This window comes from Mustela lutreola, chromosome 1 (genome assembly GCF_030435805.1).
Source record: "Mustela lutreola isolate mMusLut2 chromosome 1, mMusLut2.pri, whole genome shotgun sequence".
Lineage (NCBI taxonomy): Eukaryota > Metazoa > Chordata > Mammalia > Carnivora > Mustelidae > Mustela > Mustela lutreola.
Genome location: NC_081290.1, coordinates 145,115,747 through 145,134,768, shown reverse-complemented (window position 1 = coordinate 145,134,768; position 19,022 = coordinate 145,115,747). Strand labels below are relative to the sequence as shown.

The following is a 19,022-nucleotide window of genomic DNA, read 5'->3' as shown; positions in this document are numbered from 1 at the left end:
GCTCATGTGTGTGCACTCTCTCTCTAAAATAAAGAAGAGAGAGAGAGATACTGGTCTACAGTAGGCAGCATAATGCATCACAGGTACACCCCTCTCTACATAAAGATGTTCCTTTTAGAAATGGTTTTTCCCAAAGCAAATGACCTATAATACATAGTAGAATGATATCATAATGCAATTATTAAAGGAAAAACTACACAGTGAAAGATGTTTGCTAATGTTTCAACTTAAATCTTAAACATATTTCAGTAACTGAAAAAACTGTTTCATGCAGGGTGGATTTAAAAAAATTCTTTATTGAAAGTACCAATCACAACTATCCAAAATGATACTCTTCTTGCAGTTCAAACAACGACAGGTTCTTCAGAAAACCGTAATCAGATATGCTGAGCACATTTATTTATTTATTTTAAAGATTTTATTTATTTATTTGTCAGAGTTAGAGAGAAGGTGTGTGTGCATGCACAAGCAGGGGGAGCAGCGGGCAGAGGGAGACGCAGGCTCCCCACTTAACAAGGAGCCCAATGGGAGAGTGGATCCCAGGACCCTGGGATCATGACCTGAGCTGAAGGCAGACCCTCAATCAACTGAGCCACCCAGGCATCCCTTGTTGAGTACTTTTAATTTAAAAAATTTAAAGGGAAAGTGACAGTAATTTTATATCTAAAATCATTTAATAATGGTATTTCTACAATTAATGTATTCTCTTCAAAAACAGTGACTCTTATTAATGCCTATTAATGCTCTTTTAAAATTACTATTTCTTTTTAAATTGTAATATCAAGTTAGATTGGATAGTTTAAAAAAAAGCAGAGTTACTACTTATGTAATGGTAAGTTATGGTAAAGACAAAACAGGAAAGCCTATTCCATTTTCCCACATAAATGAAAACCCATATTTTATGTTGCGCTTCTTACTTGTTCCCCTGATATAAGAGATAATTTGCTTGATTTTTAAAAATAATTTAAAAATTGCTTTAATCTTCTCATTTGTTTTTACAAAAGATGTGCTAATGGCTCAGGAAAGATTAATTTTTGATACTAAAATATTTTTTTTGTTCTCATCCCCTCCTTGTGGGTCAGGACTATAAATGACAACTTACTCAGTCTCATAAATAGCTACCAGGACTTGAAAACTGCAATTTTCTGTTTAGAAAAAAGTTCAACAGTGAGAATCTTTGTTTAAAAAAAAAAAAAAAAAACCTTTCCTGGTTCCATTAGACCTTTACACAATTTGTACTGCTTTACTGGAAAAGACAAAGTTAATTCCTAAGGCTCAATATGATTATTTTGCTTTATAGGTAACTTTCAAAATATACTAGATGTATTTTAGGGGAAATAAAAAAAACCACATTGCTTAGAAGGAAGTAAGGAGTGGTGTCAGGGATTGGCGTGCCTTTTCGTTAATGGGAATGGCAGCACACTCCCAGGGCCTTGTGCAGAGTAAGCACTCAGGAGTTTGCTGAACTGCGTGAAGGTACATGGGCTGCTGTGTGGGTCTACACTGGGGTGCACATGGGGCATTTTCTTCTCCATTTTCAATGACTGATTTCCCTCACTGGCCACGGTCCTGTTGTGTCCCTGCCTCTTCACGTGTCCTCTCAAACATGTGCTCTCCAGGCTCTGGACCTGGCTTTCCATGTTTCAGTGAGATCTGACCTTAGTCACTATTACAGCTCTGTTCTTTGAGATGCTGGTTAAATTAATTAGGCAAAGGTCAGCTATTTCAGTATTTGGGAGGTGGAACATAAATATTTTGAATTTTAAGTATCACCAATTAGAGGAACTAAAACTCCTCAAATAAATCTAAATCTTAATCAGATGTGTCAGTCCCACATTTGCTTTTAAAAAGTGAAAGGGAAGGTTGTTTGCAGGAATTTTTGTCTAACATCATTTAATAATGGCATTTCTGGAACAATTTCTTCACCCATTCTTTTAAAACCAGTAATTTTTAGGTTGAATCGCTACACTGTACATCTGAAACTAATACAATACTCTATATTAATTATGCTGGAATTGAAATAATTTTTTAAAAAATAAAAAAACAGTAATTTTTAAAGGATTTCTAATTAATGGCTACCAGTACTCCACTCCAATTCTTTTTCTGAATGCAACTGTATTTCATATTAGGTAGTGAAAAACGAAACAAAACAAAACAATTAGTACTTATGTAATGTTAGCAATATCAAATTGCTGAGCCTGGTCCAACAGGGAAAATGCTATGGTGTGGGCCAGATGAAAAAGAATCAACCTAGACTAATTCTGCACTGGTTTTCCAATTAAGTGGTTCAACAAGAGTGGGAGGGTAAAAGAATACAGTATGTTTTAGAAATCTTGGTACAGTTAATTTAAAAAAAAGATAGTAAAAAGCAGTTGTGAACTTGCAAATGGTTAAGATGTTGTAAGAGTGTGAAGATGGTCTTTGTTCTTCATCTGTTTCTGTATTTAGGTGGATTAAATTTAAATCTGACCTTAAATTCAAAGGTCTCCCCACCGTGCCCCCTTGGCACAATACTCATGAACAATATAGATCTGCCTAAACTGGTGACAAAGAGGTCAAAACTCCAAGTCGTGCCTAAAGTAATAGATGCTTTCCTTAAAGTTTTATTGGTCTTCCCTTCAAACCAAATATTTAACTGTACATAAAATAGCTACAGTTTAAGTATTCCACGCTTTACTGAGAACCAACGTACATTGATTAAATTACTTCCTAAGAAGGGGAAAGTTCTTTTTTAAATGTAATATTTGTAAAGCAAGCCATTACTGTTTTTAAAGCAGTTTAAATGTATATAAACTCTTTTATATCTTCCTAACTCTGAGGGATGGGTAGGGGCTGATACTTCAATATTTATTTTTTCTGGTTTCTAGAACAGGTAACAGACATTCAATTATTTGTTCAAAGCATCAGAGTGACAGCACTATGGACTGAAGTCCACATTGTCTGACCCAAAGCCAATTCTCATTCTACTCTACCAACATTCTACATAAAAAGGACTTTATTATTTTTAAAGATTTTATTTATTTGAGAAACAACAAGAGTAAGAGAGATCACAAAGGCAGAGGGAGAAGCAGACTCCCCGCTCAGCAGAGAGCCTGATGTGGGGCTCAATCCCAGGACCCTGAGATCATGACCTCACCTGAAGGTAGATGCTTAACTGACTAGGCCATAGAGGTGCCCCTAAAAAGGAGTTTATTATTTATTTATTTCTATATTTTAAAGATTTTATTCATTTATTTGACAGAGAGAACACACAGCAGTGGGAGTGGCAGAGAGAGGCAGGCTGAGTGGCAGGCTTCCCTGCCACTGAAAAGGAGCCCGATGAGGGACTCCATCCCAGAACCCTGGAATCATGACTTGAGCCCAAGGCAGACGCTTAACCACCCAGGCACCCCTAAAAAGGAGTTTAAAGCCTATTTTGGTAACGTTTTCTTATACAGCTTCTTACTGGGGGACTCCCACAGTAAAGTGTGCAAACTGACAGATAATATTTAAGTAGCCTTTCACTAAAAAATTAGTAAGTGATCAGTATGGCTTACAAGAGGGCGGTATGAATTTGGAAGCTCAAGCCCTGGTTCTTCCTGATGAACTGGAGAAGAAAATAAAATATAAGAAGGGATTAGGAGGGAGGAGGAGGTATCTGCCTTGTAGTTTTCAAATTATATAATTTTGAATCCACTGAAATCGAAGAATATAATTTAATGAGTCTGAGCTATCCTACCTTAGGGTATCCTATCCTACCCTATGGATATCTGCCTTGTAGTTTTCAAATTATATAATTTTGAATGCACTGAAATCGAAGAATATAATTTAATGCATCGGAGCTATCCTACAGTGATATATGTAATTTGAAATGTATGTTAAACTTCCTAAAAACCTCACCATGTCTACTCCTCAGCTAATTTGCTATGAGTGACTCTCCACAGTTCTTCTTGACAATTATGATGTCCTTCTAGATTTAGATCCTTAATCTAAATCTGTTGATTAGGGCGCCTGGGTGGCTCAGTGGGTTAAGCCGCTGCCTTCGGCTCAGGTCATGATCTCAGGGTCCTGGGATCGAGTCCCGCATCGGGCTCTCTGCTCGGCAGGGAGCCTGCTTCCTTCTCTCTCTCTCTCTGCCTGCCTCTCAGTGTACTTGTAATTTCTCTCTGTCAAAAATAAATAAAATCTAAAAAAAAAAAATAAAAAAAAAATAAATAAATCTGTTGATTAAGTTTCATTAATCAACAATCTGTTGATTTGTTGGTTTGTTCCATTTGCTTTATTTCATATTTTACCATTAGAAAAGTAAACAAAACATTTTTGTAACCATGTATTAGGCTGTCAGATGCCAGCAGTTTAATGGAGCCTTTGGTCTTCTACCTGTGGAGAGAAAATATATTTCTCCCCTCTTCCTTAGGGATTGTTCTTTACTCTCTGGGGTGTAAAAGTTCACTGTTAGTTAGCATCCCAGCACACACAGGAAGGTGATGCTTTTGTAAATGTGACCTTATAGCCAACAAATTGCAAGGGCCAGCATTTACTGAAGAGCTCTGAATAGGGCCAACCTGGGGCAAAATGGAAAAAATCTACATTGCTTACGAGAGCTGTGAGCTTCACTCCTCGCTCTCAGTCTGCTCTTCTCTAGGTACGGATTCTATGATGTGGAGGGAGGTGTGTGAGTTTGAGAGAGTGTGTGTGGGTGCACAGAGGGCTTAATGATAATAAACGTCTTCCTGACTTTTGAGGTTTTCCCTGCTCCTTAGCCCCAGAACAGCCATCACCAGGTGGTCGAATGAGGTGTGGCAAAACTCTGGAATTGTGTATGTGCTGCATGTATCTGCTTATCTCTAGAAACATCATTATCAACCGCTCTCTGTTTCCTGTCCAAAAAGTCAGGATGAGTAGTGAACACAGATACCACAAGTAAGGTTAAAAGGAAAAAAAAAATCACTACACTACACTGGGCATGTCTGTCCTTAAAAAGCAAACAAAACATTACAGGGCAAATTTTAGGGGCTTGAAACACTGGCATCTTTTTATTTGATACAGAATTTTTCTGTCTTCTCAACCATAAATAGCTTCCTGTTGTGGCTCCCTATGGGGTCATAAGCAGGTGAAATCATCATTTGGTACCTCTAATAGGAGAAGTAACAACAGCCCAAGTCCCCACAAGGACCACTTCAGGCAGCAGGCCTGTTCCACTGGTGCTGCAGGCCCGACACCTTCGCCAGGCTTTCAGTTTCATTGTGTAGCTTCCCACACACCACAACAAAGAGCCAGAGGAACCACTGACAGCTATTGCCTAAAACTAAGCCCATCTGCCAAAATGCTGACTACTTAATGATGCAGTTTATTTTAAAATTTTCAAGAAACTATTTCCAGGTAGAAAGTGAACTTTTGCAGAATTTTGTCTCCGCTTTTCCTTTTCTACTTACCTGGACGTTTTTTTCCCTTTTGGAGAACTGACTGCCACAGCCTAACCGGTTCTAAACTCCACTTTTCCATCATCTCTATTCTTAGAGTTCTTCCTTCCTCAGTCTCTATCAGAGACTTCCTTCTCCCAAACGAAACTACCATGGGGTCTTCCTAATTCTTCCCTCACCAATCAAGTCCGGTCTTTCACTGAGTGGCAACAATGCCGTCCCAAATTAGGTCCTTTCTACTCTCTACAGTCCCATTTCAGTAGTCCTCTTCTCCTCTAGGTGGCACCTGTCACGAGCCACTCACCATTCCACACCAAGAGATAAAACCGCCTAAACCACGTGTAATTTTCTCCACTGTAAAGAACTTTATAAAAAGACCTGGCATATTTAAGAGAAGGGCTGCAATTTCTCATTCTAGTATGAGGGCCTTACATAAGCTGGCCCTCATGTCTTTGTTCAGTTGCCAACCTGCACAACTGGTCATGGGCCTTCTCTGGCCAGGCTGTCACTGAACAGGGCTTGCTCAAGCAAGTGGGCTCAGGTTCAGGCTCTAGCTTTCCATTCCTTCTCCATTCTCTCCTCCTGATCCTCCCCATCTTTCCAGGACCCTATTTTGGCATTTGACTGTGGTCAATTTAGCAATTTTCATTTTCAGTAACAAAGTATCAAATCATGTAAATTGTACAATCCTAATTACACCACGAGTACAAGGTCTGTGAGAGCAGCTTTGCGTCCTACGGCTCCTGGGTCTGTTTCTAAGCCACACGGTATAAAGCAGACAACAAAGAGCTGAGGAGTTAGCAGCTTTCAGCTTTGGATGAGGGGGGCCATTCTCACAATGGTTCTCTGCACTTGATAGGCTACATCTAATTTTTATCACACACAGGAAATGAAACACAGGAAGATAAAAGTTTTTAAAAAAGCTTTAGATTAATATCAAGATGTTAAAGAGTACTTCAGGATGGTAATGGTAATTTTTTAAAAATATGGAGATCATGACTTAAGAAAAAAAAAAAAAGAGACTACTCAATTTCTTTCCCATTAGGGCAACAGAAATTCAAATTAGAATTTCAACTTGGAATGGCTAGGAGTTAATTATTTAGAGTATAGCGAGATAACTGTTAAATTATAATGTGCTCTTCATAAGTGTTCTGAAGCCAGAGATGTTGCCCTACTTTTTGGTGGGTAAAAATAGTTGGGATCTTTGTAACTCTGTGAGAGGCAGTATAGCTTATGTGTTAAGCACACTGAGTCAGAATGCTTGGGTTTCCTGAGTTCAAATCCCACTTTCTTCAATCTGAGGGATCTTCAACTACTCACCTCTCACATGCCTCTGATGACTGATCTCTAATATGCAGACAGATAATAATCATTCCTATTTCATAGGATTATTAGGAGGATTAAAATGAGAATATAGAATAAGGTTCTTAGCATGATGAGCACAAAATAAGTACTCAAATATTTACTATTATTGCTATTAATTTCAAGAGTTGAAGGATCATAGCATAAAGGCTTGTTAAAAAATAGTCAATGTTTCAGCCACTCTGGAAAACAGTATGCAGTTTCCTCAAAAAGTTGAAAACAGAGCTACCCTATGATCCAGCAATCACACTACTGGGTATTTACCCTAAAGACACAAATGTAGTGATCCGAAGGGGCACACACACCTGAATGTTTATAGCAGTAATGTCCACAATAGCCAAACTACGGAAAAAGCCTAGACGTCCATCAACAGATGAATGGATAAAGAAGATGTGGTGTATATATACACAATGGAATACTATGCAGCCATCGAAAAATGAAATCTTGCCATTTGCACTGACAGGGATAGAACTAGAAAGTATTATGCTAAGCGAAATAAGTCAGAGAAGGGCAATTATCATATGATATCTCTATCATAAGAGGATATGAGGAATTTGAATCAGGGTTGGGGGGTCGTCGGGGTAGGGAGGGAAAAATGAAACAAGATGGGATCAGGAGGGAGACAAACCATAAGAGACTCTTAATCTCAGGAAACAAACTGAGGGCTGCTGGAGGGTGGGGTGGTTGAGTGATGGACATTGGGGAGGGTATGTGCTATGGTGAGTGCTGTGAACTGTGTAAGACTGATGACTCACAGACCTGTACCCCTGAAGTAAATAATACATTATGTGTTAATAAAAAAAAAAAAAAAGTCAATGTTTTCCTTATAACAACAACTGCATAGAGAGTTTAGATTTAAAGATTCAAAACTCACAAACTTTGCAGCTGTAGGAAGACTGTCATGAGGAAAGAGCAAGATGAAACATGGAGGACTGGGCAGTGTGTGGCGTGCAGTTACTGCTCAATAAGTAGTAGCTGTTAGTATAGGAGCAGGTGGTTGACAGAAAAGGTATTTTTTTTTTTTTTAAAGAACTGCTTCTTAAGATAAACTCAGATATTCCATTAACAGCAAAAAGAGTTACTTTTTAAATTTCAGATTACAATTCGCATGGAAGGAACAGACACATGAAAACCAATGCTCATGAAAATTTTCTTATCAACAGGCAATCCTTTACACTAGTTTTTTAAGAACATCATAGGTCTTTGAGTTGACTGTTGGAAAGACAACAGCCAAAGGAGTGAGTGGCCAGTCTCTGCAAAAGTGTCAGAGTATATATTCTCTATATCATCCCCATTCCTGGCTCTATTTTTCTCTTTCTTGCTCTCACCTTCCCTTTGCCCTGTTTCTCCCCCCCCCCCAACTAATTTTAGATTTCATTTTAACTTATGTAAAGTTGTCAGTTTCTTTGGATGTTTTTTTCTGGAATGAGATGGGATGGGTAGCAAACAAACACATAAGCATTTGAAAATTACTGGGCTTCTAATTTATACTTTACAAATTTGCTAAGTGAAGTGCACCTTAATTTAAAAATTAAGCTACAAGAAGTTCTCCTTGGATAATGCCAAATTACTCTTAGCTTACCTATCTCTACTTCAAATCATTTTCTTTCTTTCTTTCTTTCTTTCTTTTTTTTTTTTAAAGATTTATTTATTTATTTGACAGAGATCACAAGTAGGCAGAGAGGCAGGCAGAGAGAGAGGAAGGGAAGCAGGCTCCCCACTGAGCAGAGAACCCAATGCAGGGTTCAATTACAGGACCCTGGAAACATGACCCAAGCTGAAGGCAGAGGCTTTAACCCACTGAGCCACCCAGGTGCCCCTCAAATCATTTTCTAATAAATCACTTCAACATATTTTCTACTTCAGAGAAACAGTGACAGAAACAAGGGTGAATCCCATATATAGTCGACAAATACTGCACATGTTTGGCATTATCTTTGCATTGATCAGCAAATCAAGTCTCCTTTATAGCATGGTACATTCTTTATCTAAATACCCATTTCTTGGGCAAATGTGTCTATTTTCATGGATGATGATTCCAAAAATCTTTGTTTTCAATCTTGCCTTATTCCCCCCATGCTTCAAATTCTCACAAGCAACATTCTGTTAGGCACACCTGAATGTCTTCTAGACATTTCAAACTAAGGGTCCTAAACCAAACTTCATTCCAGTCTTCTTTATCCTGACAATGCTGGCCCCCACCACCGCCTTTTCCCATTAATTACATAAATGGCTCCTTTCTTAGGTCTGTCTGATCTCTCCATGATCCCTCACTAGAATGTACACTCCACCAGGGTAGGGATCTTTGTTCACCTGATCTTCATTTCAGATGTACCTAGGTAGGCCTAGAATAGTGTCTGGCCTTTGGTAGGTATTAAATAAATGTTTGCCCAGTTAATGAACCTTTCCTCCCATGCCCCCAAAGCTACTCCCTCTCCAATGTTCCTAATACCAGCAAATGAGCCTGGGGAATCATCCTAGATCTTTGCTTCTTTACGTCCTGTAGAGAACTGCCAACGTTCCTTCCCAGATAGTCTCATTAACTACCCCTCCTCTCAATGCCCAACACTGACGGACTAGTGCTTTCCCTGGGCATCTCTTATCAAAATGATTAAAAACAGCCACTGGAACTGTCCTGTCCCTATTTAAATAGGCATACTGTCCTGAAGCCAGATATTAAATACAAAACTGAGCCTGCCATTCTGTTGCAGAAAACATCAGAGATTCTGTTTGGCACAAGGATAAATTCCGGCCCCTCCTGATGGTCCAAGAACTGGACTCAACCTGCACATCTACTTTCACCTTCTATTACCTCACACCTCAAATTTTTGAAGTGGCTAACGGGAAATTGCTTTTGGTGCTGTGCCAATAGCCTATCCTCATTTTTCCTCACTATTGCCAATTCTAATATTTCAAGATTTAGTCTGGGGTCAATTCTTTAAGAAGCCTTCCCTGACCTTCCAAGTTGGCCTAAATGTCATGGCTTTGCATGTTCCCATAGCAACTAACTGAAGGGATATAAAAAATCTAGGCAAACATTTGCAATTAACACTAACTAAAGCCTTATGTTTATTTAAGGAGGAAAGGAGTGTTCATAAAAACCAAAAATATGATCTACTGGGTAGGTATTTATTTAAGCTCTTAAAATAAGTAATTAAAAAGAATAAGGTTACTTGGTTCCCAATATGTGGTAAAGGAAAGAAAAAATCTTTAAAGAATTTTATGAGAAAACTGTAAGCCAGAACAATCCTTGGTTTCCTATTCTGACTCAGAAGTTCTGTAAGAGTGACATGGACTTTAATTTTCTTTAGCCTCCTGTACATGGCTCATGGGGACACTGAGGGTTATATCATATCATGAACTGAAGACATCTAATAAATACACATTATTTCCTTGCATTATCATTTCCTTAATTTTATATTGCCAGTTATAAGGTAATGGCTATATTTAAATTATTATATAATACCATCTTAATTAGTTTGTGTCCACTAAATTCAAGCTATTTTGGGGCACAATTGTATTATGCCCATCCCCCACACCCCTACCCCTCCAACTTGTTCATATAGCATTGATAGGGCAAACATGGGTATGACAGAGTGAGACATGTTTTCCTCTGGACCTGCTCAGTTTAATCATTAATTTCAGAAAAGCAAAAGAAATTAACTATTAACCAACCATCACATTTCCTTAAGAACAGTTTTCCCCAAAGAATAATCTATAAATTTAAAGATTTTTTAATCTATATGCTGTGAACTACATCTGAAAGGACTGTGGTACATGTTCATAGGCTTGGTTACCTTAAAATTTTGCATATTTGAGGAATCCTTTGATTAATGTACAATTATAGCTCTTAAAGCAATTTCACTTCAGGAAATATATCTGAAATCTCTTAAAAGGAAATGTCTGAGTATGGAAACCGACATCACATGATTTGGCTGACCTTATCAAAATATGGACTCTTTAGCCTAACAGGTCTGCTTACAAAAGTTGATACTTTTGTTGACTTTACATAATAATGAACTCTCTCTCTCTCTCTCTCTCTCTCTCTCTTTTTTCAACCTTGTAACTCTTCAGTGATTTGTGGTAGCTGTGTCTACTAGACACTGCTTGTATACTGAGTATCCAAAAAGGAAATTAGGTTATAAAATAGTGTACTGAATGTAGTTGGCTCTGTTCACGGAGGGAATCACAAAATAAAATACACATGAGATGAATCTAATGGCAATTTACAGTTGGAAAGAGACTGAGATAGTAAAAACTCAGACTAGAATCAGAAGTTGCAGATTAGAAGGCCAAAGGCCAACATAAACTCTTGGGACTGTTGCACTGCTAATTTAGTAATTTGGTGGGAAGTCATTTAACCTTAGCTACTCTCATGCCACATGTTCACATTCATGTGTATCTTCAAACATTTATTTGGTAGCTACTAAATATCTAGAATCTTGTGAGGTTCTCTAGATAAGACTCTGTCCTGCCCTAAAGACATATAACAGAGGAGCTCAAAGTCCAGTTGATGGCTCTTACTATTTTCTTTACTATGCAACTTCCAAACATGAGACCACCCCCATCAGTGACAAAAGGTCATTAGAAGAGTAAATCTCAACCGTTCAGGCTATATTGGAATATGTGAGATAGCCTCTCGAGAAAATTTTGGCAGACCCTCTGTTATTCCCACTTTCCCCACATGCTCTTTGAGAACTTTTGAGAACTGCTCATCTAGAAGGATTTTACAACCTCCAAGGGCAGCTCTATGAAGAAAATAACATATTATACAAAAAATGAAGATCTAGTGAAGAAAAAACAAAAGCCTAACAGTGCCACATTTATTGTATTGATAACCTATCTCTCCGCAAATATATTAAACAGAGAACTGTAGCATTTGATCCTAGGGAATTGAATATTAAAATAAAGATCTAATATTTTGATGTATTTTGATTTATAAAATTGGCAAAAACATTTTGTTTTCATTTAATTTTTCTTAGTAGGTAGGGCAATACTACTATTCCTATTTAGATATAAAGAAGCTGAGACCCAGGCAAATTAAATAACTTGCCTTAATCTCACATCTACTGAGTGGCAGAAATTAAAACTAAATCTTCTGACCCTAAAACCAGTCCAGTCCAGTTTCTACCCAATGGAGAACCCTACCTAAGAAATATAAATATATAAACGCTGATCCGTTTTCAAGATGGGAAGGTCCTGACAAACCTTCAAGGCAAAAAAGCAATTCAAATTTAAAAACGAAATTATAAACTTCCACTTGTAAGGTCTAATAATATAGCTCTTAACTGACATTATTGGAAAATAAGGTGTTCTGGATGAAACTTCTAAGGATTTTTATACTAGATGTTTAAGATGAAAAAAAAAAAGCACATATATACATCTTATTAGCCAGAACACAAAGAACATAATTTATACTTTTAAAAAATGATTTTCAGTCTCCCTACACAGTTACAACTACACTATTATACCAGCCTTTAGAGTGGAGTGTTCTGGGGCACAAAGCCTTAAACAAGTAAGCTCAGAGCTCAGATTGCTACATTCTTCCTCAGGTCTCCACTCTAGTGGTCACTTCCCTTTCTTTTGGTAATTGGTGGTGATTAGCTCTTTTCAGCTTAATTGACTCCCCTCACCCCAGCTCCCTCCATTCACTGCAGCTTGGAATTCTCTGCTTTTGTATTCTAAAGAGGAGCTTAAGGTTATCAGGGAAAGCCAGAAAACAAACTTAGTAAATACTCAAATTTAAAAACACACACAGACTTTTGCATATGTGTATGAAGATAAGCCCACAGTTACCCATACACAGGCACACATACCGAGGGTGCCAGGTTATGTCTTCTCCATGCTTGTGTCACTCCCTTCGTTATCATGAATGAATAACACATAGGGTAGAATGTCCATGAACTTGAGAATTATAGAAAATGAAAGAAATAGATTGTGAGATTTAGAGTTGTGAGATGTTAGGTTGGGTCTAGTATGGAGTCCTAAGACTTTACTATGGGGTCCGAGTTTTTGGCCTTATGATTTTGAATAGATTGGTAGACTGGGTCTGGTTCTAATCATCTTCATCTATAAAAGGGGAATAAAAAAGAAATCTATATACCATAATTTGATAACTAGTGCCTCAAACTATATAAAATATTATAAAATAATTTATTAAATCAAAAAGTTCTGATACAAAGATAATCTAATTTCTCATATATTCTCTCTTTCATACATGATAAAACAGTAAAGAAATACAAGTACAAAATAAAAACAAGTCCTCACTCTCATGAAGTTTATATTCAAAATTTATAACCTTTTTTCATGTAGGTGAACTCTAAAATTGTAATTTCCCCCCAAAATAGGGACTACGTTAATAGAAATCTTAAAAGGCACTTATTAAGTTTCATTATTCATTATTGATTAGCTTTCCAATGAAAGAAGAAGATGTTTAGATATCAAGGCTTTTCCTTATTTATTTATACCTGAGTTACAAAAACAGTTATTTCCTCAGTTACTTCTATAGAAATTATTTAAAACAAAAACTAAGCAAGACCTTGGGAAAAACTTTTGCTTCAGAAGCAGAGAAGCGCAGGTTCTATAACCAGCCGAAACCTGGGTCCTGATGACCCAGATGTAGGGCAACGCAGAGGGTCCCTCTCTAATCGCCCTTCTCCACACTGCTTTATTTTTTAAAATCTCCTTACTTCGGTTCAGTAATCAGTGACTGGGGAAGTGGGAGCGGAAAGGAGTCCTTATATTGGAAGGTGCAAAGTGGCATTAGGAAGGAATCAGAGGCAATTTTTCCTATTTATCTTCTACCAGGCTAATCATAGAGTTAAGGAAAGAGAAAAGGGGATAGCTAGGGAGGAAAAGTGTGACAAAAAGAAACTGACTGCAGTTTCGTACAAATTTGTTTTCCAGGGATCAGTTTTCTGGTAACAGGATCCATTTTTCCCTACAGGAAATATTCTTCCCCACTGTTGGTCTAGGTAGGTTAGGTTGGCTGACTCCAGCCAGAAGGAGCCTGTCAGATCCCTGAACTGTCACATTCCCAGGCACTGGGATTGGTTCAGAGGGCAAAACAGGAGCCAAGTGCAATCTTAGGAGATTTAACTGGGGATTTTATAAGAACAGTTGCGAACAGAGAACCTCTTTTTCATGAGGGCCTAGTGGCTGTCTCATCACCATGAGAGAACCTGGACTGGACGAGAAGAGAGCCAGAGCAAAGTTAAGGGGGAGAGAGAACGGGATTAAGTTCTAACAACCTGGCTTAAGACCACATCTTGTTGGAAGCCAAGCCTACACTAGGGCTTTAGAGTTATGTGAATCAATGCATTTCCACTGGTGCTTAAGCCAGTTCGTGTTGAATTTTCTGTCACCTGTAACTAAGAGCCCATGTTTTGCAAAAGAAATACAGAACTATCACTAATTCAATGCTGGATTTGGGTACTATTCAATAAATAATAGCGTAAATAATGTAAAATCATGTAATATTAATTAAATAACACAAAATCAATTCTAGAAGCACAGAAATATCTCCTTGGTCAGCTTTTCATCCAAAATTGAAGACATTTCCTCCCAGTCACCAGCAAAACAAAGACAAAACATTCAAGTCCTTAACCCTTAGGTCTCTGAAGCACAGAAAACTGTCCTGAGAAATAAATCTACAGGAGTCTTAATGCTGAACTCCTTGGTGAAATCAGTGTTAATTACACCGATAACGCTGCTCTTACGAGCAAAAATTCTACAGTCTAGCCAGTCATGTAGTCAACACTAATAAAACCATCTGGACTAAACCTGATGTTAATTAATTGCATATAAGTGAGGATGGAGGGAGGCAAAAACAAACTAAAAGAGGAAGTACAACTCCTTGGATAGAAGCAAAAGCTAGTCTAAATACACCTAGAGGATGTTTCATTTAACTTCCTGGTTTGGAAAACCTTCAGTTAGAACAAAGGTAGGACTTTAGGGGACCTAGAAGCTGAAGGAGCTGCTAAATGAAATTATTCAGTATGGAACACAACTTAAATTACAGACACGATTTTGCTATTAATGTTTTAATTTGCCATAAACACATGTATTTGATACAGAAACACAGGAAAGACATGATGCATTCTATGTGTGCCTAGTAAAATGCTCCTGCACAGGGCAAATTAAATTTATGGAGAATTATATTTCTAAGGCTCACTGAAAAACAAAGACAAATAAATGAAAACAAAAACTCCTTTTTGATTAACTGCAGTTCTCCATGTCAAATTCTGCCCATTAAATAGTGCTCATTGGAAAATGTCCTTTTGGTGTTAAGGTAAGATATTACGACTATTTGTCACGGACAGACAGCCTCAAAAACGTTTTTGAATTATTTCCCAATAACAATTTAGAGTTAACTATGCAAGTAAACGACACACTAGGAAAGGAAATGTGTAAAAGGAACACCCACATGAACATTTACCTTCCACTGCTCTTTTGAAGAACACTTTGCAGCTGCCACAGGTTACCACCCCATAATGACATCCTGAAGCCTCATCCCCACACACCAAACATATTTTGGAAGGTCTTGAAGATCCAGTAGAAATACTTCGCAAAGTAGAGCTGAGGAGAGAAATCAAGATTTAAATAAATACACTGTAGGAGCACATTTGATAGGGTGTATAGCTTAGCTCAAAATTTGTCAATACTCACGATTCCATAAATGAATTCAGGATTTATTGGCCAAACATGTGACCTAGAAAATGAAGGCAGAACCCTATCTGTGGAGGAATGTTATCCAGAATTCTGGAGAGCAAAGCAAAACCTTTTCTCGGCACCAAGAAATAAAAATCACATGTACACATTTTCCCCTACTTTTTTTTAAGGTTCAGGAGAATTGACAGTTATTATTATAATTTTTTAAAAGATTTTATTTATTTATTTGACAGAGACAGAGAGACAGAGGGAGAGAGCACAAGCAGGGAGCGGGGCAGAGGGAGAATAAGCTCCCTGCTGAGCAGAAAGCCCTAGGTGGGACTCAATCCCAGGACCCTGAGATCATGAGCGGAACTGAGGGCAGACACTTAACCGACTAAGCCACCAAGCGTCGAGGGCCCCTCCCCCTATTTGGGGGAAAATTGACCAGAAAATATTGTTTGCATTCTAGGTGGCAGGGAAGAGAAGAATCCTGAGCCGAGTCATCGGGAAGTATTTTTGGTATCAAAGAACTAATACAGTACTGTACTCTTTTCACCCAGACTCAGATTATCTATCTCAGTTATGCCAGATTTAAAAAAACAAACAAACAAACAAAAAATCAACTCTCCCATTTCCAAAACAATCTACTAATTAAAATTTAAAAATTCTTGCCTCAACTGCCAGCAATTTTATCCCATCAAGCTTCTGCATTTTTTCATGTTACCTTCAATATGTTCGAATCACTACATCCTGCTTACTAATTTGAAGGGACACAGTCAATACTTCAAAAAAAAAAAAAAAAAGCCATACATATTAAGTATCTCAGGTATCTTTCTGGTAAGAAACTGAAGGGTTCTGGGTGTCAGTTTTTAGGGACCAATTGAACCCTTTAAGCAAAAATCTATATGAATACTTCGAAAGGGAATCTTCTCATATATATTATGAAATATATTACACTGCTAGCTAATGGCACAGTTTGAACAAAACTGTTTAAATGAATTCCAGCTCAGCAACAGATGTGCTGTGAGCCGGCAAAGAAGGTGATGTTACTCATTCCTTGTCCTCATGCATTTATCGAATACCTACCTGCAGGTCCCATGCAAGGTACTGAGGAAATAAATACCCAACCCAGTCTCAGTCCTTCAGTTAGTGGGGACACGAACTATTATGGTGAGTGCTACAGTGCAGGGTAGTACGGTGGCACAGACTGGGAAGGGGAGGAGAATGCCAGCTGGGGAACAGTTCCTGAAAGGTGACCACTGAACTGAATTTGGAAGAACTAGATGAGAGCTAGACCAAGAAAAGGGGCAGGGGAAGCAGAAAGGGCAACGGCTCGGAGAAATGCCAGTTGGACCTGTTCGGGAAGCTGAACAGACTTCTTGTATGTCACCACCATCACCTTGCTGTCACATCTGTCTCCATGTAAAACAGCAGGGATGTGGGGGAAAAGACTCAAAGAAAGGGGCGCCTGGGTGGCTCAGAGGGTTGTGCCTCTGCCTTCGTCTCTGGTCATGATCCCAGGGTCCTAGGCTCGAGCCCCATGGTGGGCTCTCTGCTACGCGGGGAGCCTGCTTTCCCCCCTCTTTCTGCCTACCTGTGATCTCTCTTTCTCTAGCGGGTAAATAAATAAAATCTTAAAAAAACAAAAACAAAAAACTCAAAAAAAAACATAGTAAAAGGCTACAATGGTTACATTACACTGATGCTTTTTCTGTTTTCCCAATTAGCTAAAGTATAATAATAGTTCTGACCTGGTAATTAAAAAAAAAAATTTTTTTTTGAACTATTTTAACTGTGCTCTCATCAAAAAACAGGAGAAGAAACAAAATATTTAGCTGTTGGAGAACTACAGCATGACTGACTTTCTAGAAAAGGTCTTCTTAAATCAAAGACTGAAACAATGTTCTCCAAAGTTGTTTCTCCTTCTGAGAAGAGTGCTCTTTGTTATTTTTATTAGTGTCCTTTGACTTCTTTATGGCATTCAAAACATTCCATTTCAGCATCAGGAACTTCTTCAGCATATTAGCCAGTGAAACTGGATCCACACTCTGTCTGACTGTCTTACACTTCACAGGGAAATACCTCAACTCCTTAAACAATTAGAATGTAACTTACAATCATCATTAACATGTAACTGCTTTTTCACAACTGCTATCATTCATGGGGCTTGTCTTGGTCCCCAAACTTCATAATCTCTTGACTTCGTTCTTTGTAACTCTCTTCTATCCAAATTTACTTTCTCTGTGATCTCGCCTAGTTTCTTGGCTTTAAATATCATCCATATGGCCAGGCCTTCCAAATATTTATCTCCAGCCCAGACACCTCCCAGGAATTTCCGACCCATTTATCTAACTGCCTGACATGTCCATCCGATTGTCTGACGTGCACCTCAAACTTAACACGTCCGTAAGTTTGCTGACTTTCTCCCCGCTCCTCCTACAGACAAACTTTGTCCTTTCAGTTAATGGCAACTATTTGGGCTGAACTGTGTCATCTCCAAAATTCCTGTGTTGAAGTCCTAGCCCCTAGACCTCAGAGTGTGACGTTTTCTTGGGAATAGTGTCATAGCTGATACAATTAGTTAAGATGAGAGGATTCTGGAGCAGGGTGGGCCCCTTATCCGATATGATTGGTGTTCTTGTTAAAAAGCGGAATGTAGGGCGCGCGCGTGCGCGCACACACACACACACACACACACACACACACAGAATGCCCTGCGAAGATAAAGGCAGTGATGCTTTTACAAGCCAAATAACACCAAAGATTGCCAGAATCTAGAAGACAGGTATGGGACAGATTCTTGCTCACAGCCTTCAGAAAGGAATAACCCGGCCAACACGCTCATCTCGGGCGTTGGGCCCTCAGATCCCTGAGACAGTACATTTCTGCTGTTTAAGGCTGTGGTTTTCTGTTGCTGCAGCCCTGGGGCAAACTAATGCAGCGACTTGGACTCATCTCTGACTACTTTTTCTCCAATCTGTTAAATTCTATTCACTTTGCCTTCGGGTTCTCCTCAATTCCCATACCTCCTCTGGGACAACTAGCCCAAGCCATCAACAGGTCTTCCTTATGATTTGCAGAAAACTTCTAGCTGATCCTGTTTCTCCTTGCCCCCTTCCTTCCCCTGTATCCAGAATGATCCTTATTCACTACTTTGCTCAAAACCATCTGGGCCCTTTCCCTCACACTCAAAGGAAAACTCAGTTTACCCATGAGACCACAGGGCCAGAATCTGGCCTCCCAGACTTCTCTAACCTCTCCTGCTTGCCTATACCACTCCAACAACACTGGCCTCCCCACTAGCTCTGATGTCCACCACGTGTGCTTCCACCTCAGGGCCTTTGAGCTTTCTGTCTCCTCTTCACCTAGATATCGACAGAGTCCCCTCCCCCACCTCCTTCAGGGCTTCATCCAAATGTCACAGTATGCAGTGGAACCAAATTAAGTTGAAAAGAAAGTCTAGCATTAAAAAAGACACACCATGAAATCCAAATTAAAACAGTTTTCTTTAATTACAAAATTAAAGCAAACATGAATTATTTTTCCCTCCTATTCACCACCGTCTTTCAATGACACAAGAGCAAATCTGCCTCTGCACGCCTCTTG

The 19,022-nt window shown here is 38.7% G+C and overlaps 1 protein-coding gene across 3 annotated transcripts in view; it reads right to left on the bottom strand.

The window, feature by feature from the left end:
* NR3C2 (nuclear receptor subfamily 3 group C member 2) overlaps window positions 1-19,022 on the bottom strand; it is a 344,105-nt gene that overhangs the window by 151,926 nt on the left and 173,157 nt on the right. For 2 of the 3 annotated variants that reach the window (XM_059175756.1, XM_059175746.1), the window contains exon 3: window positions 15,190-15,341. In XM_059175756.1, the coding sequence (XP_059031739.1) occupies window positions 15,190-15,341 (152 nt within the window). The remainder of the gene's footprint in view (window positions 1-15,189; window positions 15,342-19,022) is intronic. The other variant, XM_059175764.1, reaches the window with a different exon arrangement.